The sequence below is a fragment of the Halyomorpha halys genome, unplaced genomic scaffold, assembly GCF_000696795.3.
Source record: "Halyomorpha halys isolate HHAL.00 unplaced genomic scaffold, Hhal_1.1 Scaffold171.1, whole genome shotgun sequence".
NCBI classification, from domain to species: Eukaryota; Metazoa; Arthropoda; class Insecta; order Hemiptera; family Pentatomidae; genus Halyomorpha; species Halyomorpha halys.
Genome location: NW_027115842.1, coordinates 372755 through 381773, shown reverse-complemented (window position 1 = coordinate 381773; position 9019 = coordinate 372755). Strand labels below are relative to the sequence as shown.

Below are 9019 nucleotides of genomic sequence, written 5' to 3'. Positions count from 1 at the left end.
AATATTTTAAAATTATTACAATATATATAAAAATGGATTTTAAGCACGTAGTTTTTTCAAGACTTTTAGCAGATCAAAGAGTTACCAAAAATGAAAAAAAAAAAAATCAAAGTTTATCTTTGAAGTAATTAGTTCTACTCAAAAACCTAAACCTATATTCATCTTTCTATCTTTTAATTTTTTTAATTAATATTAATCAATTTTTAAATTGTTTACATTATAAAAATTTTCCTCACCATAATAAATCAGCAATCTGTCCTCTTCTGTCGTATCAATCTTAGCGACTGCAACAAAATGTCATAATTTGCAAAATATTACTCAGAAATTTGATATAAGTGCAATTTCATAGGAAAAAAAAAATTAATCTTTATAATAACCGATTTTTTACAATACATTCCTTATATATTTCTACCAAGAATTATTATGTAAAATAAAGAAATTTTAAAAACTTACAAGTAGACTCAGCTTCATCCGTTGTTTCTTCCTTTATAGAAACACCCAAGTTATTTAAATCTGAAAAATCAAAATGAAATAAGACAAAAAGTATTTATAACATAACTATAATGAATTTAGCTTATCTAATTGGGATTACAAATATATTTATAGAATATGATTAAAGGAATTGAATTCCATAAATCAAAAATTTAATGGTCTACTATCCAAAAATATGAATATAAATATTTGTATTTTTTTACATTGAATAACAAAACTAAAAAAAAAAATTTTTAACAAACATCTTTCATAGAAGCTAAGTAAACTCAACCTATTATACCAGATTTTGATGAATTTTGGTGTACTTTATCCTTTTGCCAATATATAATATTAAATACCAAATTTTACTCTTCTATCTCAAATAATTGTATTTAATTGGAATGAAGTGGGAAGAGATGCAAGATATTATAGAGTACCCAATTGGAAGAGCTATGACCAGTACAGATAGAAACAGAAGGAGATAACTCGGGAGGCCAAAGGTCATGCTAATGTGGACTAATGTTTAATCATAGATATTTTCTACCATATAGAAAAATAATATCGGCATACTATTAAGAAAATTAATTATTATGTATTTAAATAAAAACATAGTTGGGAGGATTGCGTTAAAACTGATTTAGTAGATTTGGGTTTGGAGGGTTGTCATTGGGAAAGAAGCATGTAGAGAACGATTGGTGGTATCGGTATCGGCATCGAACCTTCAAGTTCACTAAGCCTTTGTTATTATTATTATAATGTATTAATAATAATTGAAACCAGAGTTGGGCAACTATGAAACTAATAGCTAATATTGCCATGGATACGATATTTATTTATCAATGGTTCATTCATGAGTAAGGGTCGTATCCATGGCAATTTTAGTTTATTAGTTTTAGCTATAACTAATTTTTGCCCATCTCTGATTAAAACCAAGAGTTTTAATATCAAAAATGATAGATAACAAAATTTGCAGTGTGTATGGCGATGATGCCTTAGGAGAAAGCACCGTCCCTAAGTGGTTTGCCCGGTTCAGAACCAGAAATTTTGACTTGAAAGACGCAAAGCTCTCGGATCTCCCTTTAACTGTTGATGATGACCAAATTCAAGCATTGGCTGCCAATTAAAGGTATCGGTTGAGCAAAAGCGTCAAGCATTAGCTAATCACAAAAGGATAGTTTTCCATTACGATAACGCCCATCCTCATGTGTCTTTGCAGACCCGGCAGAAATAATTGTAGTTTGGCTGTGATGTGATCCCCCATCCACCCTATTCATGAGATCTTGCTCCAACAGATTTTCACTTATTTCGGGCCCTTCAAAACTCTCTTAACGGGAAACACTTTAATTCACTCGAGGACTGCAAAACGCACATAGCGTTCATTGCACAAAAATCTAAACAGTTCTGGGAGGACGGAAATTAAAAAATTATCTGAAAGATGGTAACAAGTAATAGATTAAAATGGGTCATATATATAATTGATTAAAATATTTACAAAAATCTTAAGTTTTTATTGAAATCACCAGTAAAAAACACTAAGAACTTATTTTACAACCCGATACTTTAACGGAACCATAGTGGTTTTTAATAAGAGGTCATCAAAAATAATCATAGTAAATGGCAGTAGGTACACCTGAGTGTCCGTGAATGACTATAATTGGATAGGATTTATAGCCGGAATTCTGTAAGGAACATTATTCTCTGAATAAGTTGAGTTTCTTCAGTAAAGAAAATAGCATTGGTTCAACTTATATTCCTAAAATAGTGGTTAGCAATAACAAAGAAGAATCTCAGGCAATTTTTTTAAATACATGCTTCCTACATCTATATAAAAATATCAGTTAGATTTGACAAATGAAAATTTGATTTTTTGATGAAGTGGATGTAGTTGACTGTAGATAAAATTCAAGAAGTTAGTCAAGAAATATGGTTAGTAAATTAACATCAATGTCATATTAAGGCAATCCAAAAATTTTACCAAGAAGTTTATATAATACATATCCAAATATATGCCTGGAACTATTATTATAATAAACATGATCATAAAATGTGTTCCTTACCAATTTCATCCATTGTCATTCAACAAATAGCACTTAAATTAACTTAAAGAATACTGTACTGACACTACCATGTGTAATAACAACGGTGAGGTTAAGTTTTTTCTACAAAGAGGTACTTTTTTTTAAGAAAATATATGTTTTAAACTTTTATTTTTAATATTACTTAAAAATGGAATAAAACATAGTATGAACAAAAATGCATCACTTTTTTTCTTACAGAAAATGTTATTAATCGTTTGTCTTTAAATAATACATAGTTATACTAACAAGAATCGACCAAAAACAATTTTGAGGATGCCACGAGTTTGTATGAAAAATGAAAGAAAAAATGGTAATAATAAAAATATATAATTTTTTTAGTACAGAAAATGTTATTTATAATACTGATTGTTTGTTATTACTCAATAAATAGTTGTAGAAAACTGGAATCGGCCACAAACACAATTATAAGCATGCCATTAATTTATTTTTGTTTTCTTTCTGCTGTAGTTTTTAAGATTATTAATATGATTCTAATTTATCTCTTTCATTGGTTTACTTTTATGTGAATTTTACTCATGAGCTACGTAAGTAAGTATAGGTTCTCACGCGTCATCCTCTATCAAGATTTCTCCACAAGAGTAAAACGTCACATATAAGATGGATATATGAAGTGTTGGGAGAGACAAACTGCGAAAGTTTTAAGATGGCCTCGGACGATCACTCCACTCCAACCAAAATGGAACAATCGTCAGTCTCCCTGGGTTGATTTTTTTAGTGTAGCAGTAAGTTCACAGTTTTTTCACACAGTTGATCCACTAATAAAAGGTTTATTCCAAAGATGAATCCTGAAATAGGTAATAGGTAAATGATACCTGAAATAGGTATCGAGTTTCTGATGCTACCTGCACATGCTTGGCTGTTGTTTGACGTAGATATTGAGTGGTTAAGTTCCAAAGATAGGCAAATCAGCGAATTCTTGACTGACGAGGGGTGTTGAATTCTTCGGTAGTAATAAATAAAAATGAAGACATTTTTGGAATTGGGCGATCGAACTACAACAGTCATGAACTACAACAAAGCGAAATGTGTACTTTGAGTCTAGCTTTTCTTAAGCTTCTATTATTAAGCTTAAGGTTCTCTTATTCGCTTTAGGATCGTACCTCCCAAAGCGTCCATAATCGGCGTTCAGGTTTCTTGTCTTAATTGTTCCCTCAATGGATCCGCAACTTTACCGGCACTTTCTCTCCCACTGTTTACTAGTGGAATCATACTCATTCACATTAATGTTAATGAAAGCAGCTCACACACACACACACACACATATATATATAATATTTTTTACATAACCCAAATGTTGACCGGACATGGATGCTTTAGAGCCTACCAGTACCGCTTCAAACTGGACAACACCGCAGAATGCCCTGGATGTCAGACTGTCGAGGAAACCTAGGAGCACGTGTTTTTCACTTGTATTCGCTTTGCAGCAGAAAGAAATGAATTGGAGAGAGTATGTGGAGGACGCATCACTCCAGAAAACGTGATGAGCTATATGCTCCTCTCAGACTAGCATTGAAACGGAGTGAAGAGATTCACCACAGTCGTCCTCAAGAGGTTGAGAGAGGAAGGGAGGGCAAGAAGACTTTTGTAGCATGGAAACGTAAAAACCATGCCATGTAAGCGAGGCGGCACTCAGCCATTTCCCTCCATGAAGTAATGCCTAGCGGCGGTCCCGTGGAGGGGAATGAACAGGTGTAGGGCGGTGGTTTTAGTGGGTAAAAATCCCACACATGGATAGGTACGGGCCTATCCGTGTCTTTTTAAGATTTCCACCGACCCTCGTAAAAAAAAACAAAAAAAAAAAAAACACATATATATATATCGTCATCATCAAATAGCTTGAGCCTTATGGTCAAGCTTTTCCTAATCTCCCTTCATTCCAAATAAACTCAATGAAAATGATCAGTGGAATCAATAAAAGGCTTCGAATAATGATAAATTAGGAATATGAAAGTGAATGAAACAGGGGGGGGGTCGAGAATTATTTTATTTTACTTACCATACTATTTCGTTTTACTTTTGGATATATAATAAAACAGTTAGCAGTGAGATATACTTAACATTGTTCTTTGTGTTTTTTACTGCTTAGTAAAACCTACGTTCCGAATTTCAGCTCGTTTGACCCAAAGGTAGCGGGAATCCAACATTCCTAAAACCACCAAAATCCAGCTCAAGGGGTAAGAAAACAATACAAAATGATTTTTACTAAAATATTATAAAACATAGTGGCCACAGTTTTTAACTATTTAATGTCCGACTTTTCGCCCCACTTAGCAGGGCTTCATCAGGGCTGGTCATAGCGATAAGTTAAATAGACATTGTTCTTTTTTGACCGCAACCCTGACCATCTTTATATCATTTTTTGTGGTTCGATTACTATTTTTTAGAAACATTTATTAAGTGATTGCAATCAGAAATTGTTCTATGAATTCTTAGTTTCTTTTCTGAATATAATTCTTTATATTTAATTGTGTTAGTTTGATATAGATTTTTTTTATAAATTCTATAGTAGGCATAGGTCTGTTCCAAGGACCGGTTTGAGAGTCAGCGAACTGTCAAGAGCATGCGCATTACGTGTTTTCCCCTCCCAAATCCTCCATTGCGCATGCTCCTGACAGTTTGCTGACTCTCGAACCGGCCCTTGGAACGAACCTGTTGAATTGACAGATTTCACTTGGCCCACTAATAGGTAAAAATCATAGCTTTCCAATGGAATTGACCCTCTTTTTGTTGATTTTACTCTCTTCTTTTTTAAAATTTTAATCAAAACTAGTTATTATGAGTCAATGTTTAATCTTTTATCATTACTTTATAGATAATTTTTAATATGATAGCTCTAGACAGGAATTCATAACTGTAAACAGTGTGATTGTCTCTCTTCATACATTATAAAAGGTACAGTATTTGACTGTACAGATACCTTCTGGTACATGTTAATTGATCGCAAAGAAGTGTCAATTAATTTCCCTTAATTGACAACAAGTGTCAAACCTCTTTAGGGTTGCTAATTGTTTGGGTAACCTCTCATTACCTCCTTATTATGTTGTTTACATATAGTTAGTGGGTCTAATCTACTATTGATCTAGCTTATATGGGAGTGTCTGTACTCTCTGCTGTGTATAGACCATAATAAAGTACAAAACACTAATTATCCACTGTTTTATAATTTAATGTTACTTTTCAAAAGAAACCTTAAGTTGTGCAGTGTGATTTTCATTAGGGCTAATACTATCACTAAAGACTTATATACCTTTAAAAAGTATACCACCTGAACTATGCCTATTATTTGGTGATATTTGTGCTCATCTTACAGACCTTTATTATCTGGAATATTTTCTAGTCTTTATAAAGGTATCTTATATGATATGTTTCACTAATGCTTGTATTTGCTTAGGATTTTTACTGTACATACTCTTGTTTTGATACTATCATTTTATTAAATTTTTTTAATTGATATTTTATTACAAGTGTTACACACAAATCGTAATTGGGTCGTAACATTACACTGTTTAAGGAATGATGAAAGTAACTGGGTATGTGCTATAACATCTACTTGTTAATTAGTGTTATTCCTTTATGAGATTCAATATCATTTACTCCCTTGTAGTATATATAGGGTGTGAAGGTCAAAACTTCATACACTGCAATTCTTGTATTCACACTGTTTTTCAATTTCAGGCACTTTTTTAATATTTCTTGATTAAGCTGTCTTAAAGTTTCTTCTTCCCATTTTAAGCTAATATTTCAAAAGTAATATAGGACTGCCGCTCCCTGGGGGTCTTAACGGGGCGGGGAAGGATTGCCTTTTTTGTGTGTCATGATCTCCTCTTGTGAGATTGTGACATCGTTCATTGACCAACATATTCACTATAATTGTCTGTTTGAGAAAAAAAAACTTTATACTCTTTATTTTTTTAATTTTTATTCCCATGCTATTTTTTATTATTCATTCGTGCATTTGACAAAATGAAGAGTCTAAATATTAGTGATAGACTTACTCCTATCTGCTGGTATAGAGTTGATACTGAAGAGACTTATGAATTAGTTTCTAAGATTTATTTTCGGGTTTTCCAGGCATTCTCATGTCTCCCGTTAGTAAACCGAGTTGAAGTGGCTCTATCCAACCTTCTGAAGAAAATACCTCCTTGGTATTTTCTTTTTTCAAGTCTTGAAAATAAAAAAAACCTAGATATATCCTTGATCTCTCTCTTCATTCATTCATTAAATACCAGATCCCAATCCGATCGATTTATATATGCCTTCCCATAGAACCACCCGCATCGGCAAATCCTTGATCATAGGTGCAACCTCCTGGAATTTTCTTTCCATATTCATTCGCCAATCCTCATCTATTCTTTCCTTTAAACAACACCTATTCCTTCTCTTACTACATAACCAAACCTCCACATCAATGTGAACAATATATATTGTATAGTTTATAAGGAGACTTAAGATGGTTGAATCAAGCGATATTTAAAAAGTGCCTGAAATAGGAAAACGGCGTGAAACCCTCCACTCCCGCACTCCGTGGTATCCTTGCTTACCTGACTTTTCAAACAGACAATTATGGAGAGAAGGTTGGTTGATGTATGACATGTCACAATCTCATAAGAGGAGATCATACCAGTAAAACAAAAGTCATCCTTCTGACATCAAATAATATCTTGTCTATTATTATAACAGGCAACATTAAATAATTAAATAAATATATTTAATTAACATTAAATTAGATAGGTTTGAGTATTTAGGTTCTACGGTAACTAGAAAAAACAAAATTGATGAAGAAATAAAAGCGAGGTTGAAGGTTAAATTATTATCCTTCCCACTGTTCTTTATGGATGCAAGATGTGGCCTCTTACTCTAAGGATGAAAAGCACCTTAAGGTTTTCAAAAATAAAGTATTACGCAAAATATTCTAACCAAAAAAGGATGAATTAACGGGAGAATTTAGAAGATTACACAACACTGCATTAAGGGACTTACACCTGGTAAATATAATTCAAGTTGTAGCATTGCAGCATATAAGATGGACATGTAATGTTGTAGGGCTTATTCCTAAATTGTTAATAAACACTGAACCGACGGGTAAACGTCCGAGGGGTAGACCAAAACGTAGATGGGAGGATTATGTTAAAACTGATTTAGTAGAATTGAGTTTGGAGGAGCATCACTGGAGGGATGTATGCAGAGAGTGTTTAGTTGTATCAGCAGCGAACCTTTGGGTTCGTTAGGCCTTCATTATTATATTATTGTATTTTGTACCTTTATTGATCGCCACATGAACTATCTCCTGACAATCTACTTCATATGTTCAACTATCTTCTTCCAATAGTTTATTTATAGTTATTTTGAATAATTCTTCTCTTTAATCAACTTTTGTTGTATACATGTCTCACTGATACAAGTTGCTCACAACATAAAAAGATATGTGTAGGACCCAGTAATAAGATAAATATTGTTCTAAAAACTAAGTTATATTTAGTTGAAAGTTAATTCTACTTAAGATTCCAAATCCCAATGTAAAAGGGTTCTTACTTATTTATATGTGTATATATAGTTCTTACTTATTAATTATCTGTTCTTACTTATTAATTATCTCTTATTATCTGTTCTTATTAATTGTTTTATTTGATTTGTACTCTATCAACTCTATTTATGTGGCTACTTAATTATATGTTTAATCTTACAAGGTTTATGTATCTTTTATTTGTGTTATTATAAACTATAAATTTGTTATGTCTATCGTTAATTTTTTCAGGTATAACTAACATGGAAGTTTATATAAAAGAAGAAAAGGTAGATGAAACCAGTAAGTAATTTTGGGAATATTACATCCAATAATTATAATTTATTTATTTGTTTATGGTGCAACAACCTTACAAATAGAGTTAGCCTGTAAAGTACATAATTTAAAAATCATTGTAATAATAACAAAAAACTACATACTATTAGATTATTATATAAGCTAATAACAAAACAGTATACCTAAATGGTGAAGTAAAAATCATTTATATAAGCTAATAATTTATTATTATTATTAACTCGGCTCCCCAACTCGATGTCGAGTCCTGGCTTCCTGCACCAGCCTCCACCAATCATTACGATCTTGTGAGGCTGCCATCCAGTTTCTCACTTCCATCATGGTCCTGGCATCACCACTCACACCGTCACTCCATCAAAAGCGTGGTCTTCCTCTGCGCTTTGCTCCATGTAGTACCTACCTAACATGCCCTTATTTATGAAAGGAATATGATACGGGTGCGGTCAAAAAAACTCAAATAGTAGAATATACTATTTTATTGAGCCAACGTTTCGCCCCACGATGCAGAGCTTCGTCAGGGCTAAAATTTTTTTTTTTTTTTATATTCAATATTCTTCCTGTTTCATTTATATTCATGTATCTATCTTTTAATTTATATTCATCTGTTATCTCCTTAAGTGTACTTATATTA

At 32.3% G+C, this 9019-nt stretch overlaps 2 protein-coding genes across 5 annotated transcripts in view; one reads left to right on the top strand and one right to left on the bottom strand.

Annotated features, from left to right (window-relative positions):
• The window catches only part of LOC106678987 (zinc finger protein 711), an 11671-nt gene extending 9046 nt beyond the window's left edge, over positions 1-2625 (bottom strand). Inside the window, exons 1-3 of the mRNA XM_014417877.3 lie at positions 2529-2625; positions 454-513; positions 237-284 (exon numbers count right to left, since the gene is read on the bottom strand). Of these exons, the coding sequence (XP_014273363.1) occupies positions 237-284; positions 454-513; positions 2529-2547 (127 nt within the window). The 5' untranslated portion in view covers positions 2548-2625. The remainder of the gene's footprint in view (positions 1-236; positions 285-453; positions 514-2528) is intronic.
• A 2570-nt stretch (positions 2626-5195) lies between these two features.
• The window catches only part of LOC106679001 (zinc finger protein 431), a 17802-nt gene continuing 13978 nt past the window's right edge, over positions 5196-9019 (top strand). The window contains exons 1-3 of one of the 4 annotated variants that reach the window (XM_067052811.1): positions 5969-7371; positions 7413-7555; positions 8326-8376. In XM_067052811.1, coding sequence (XP_066908912.1) covers positions 8337-8376 — 40 coding nt within the window. In that variant the 5' untranslated portion in view covers positions 5969-7371; positions 7413-7555; positions 8326-8336. Of the gene's footprint in view, positions 5257-5400; positions 5463-5594; positions 5919-5968; positions 7372-7412; positions 7556-8325; positions 8377-9019 lie in introns of those variants that run through there. The other 3 variants (XM_024360231.1, XM_024360232.2, XM_024360230.2) reach the window with 3 other exon arrangements.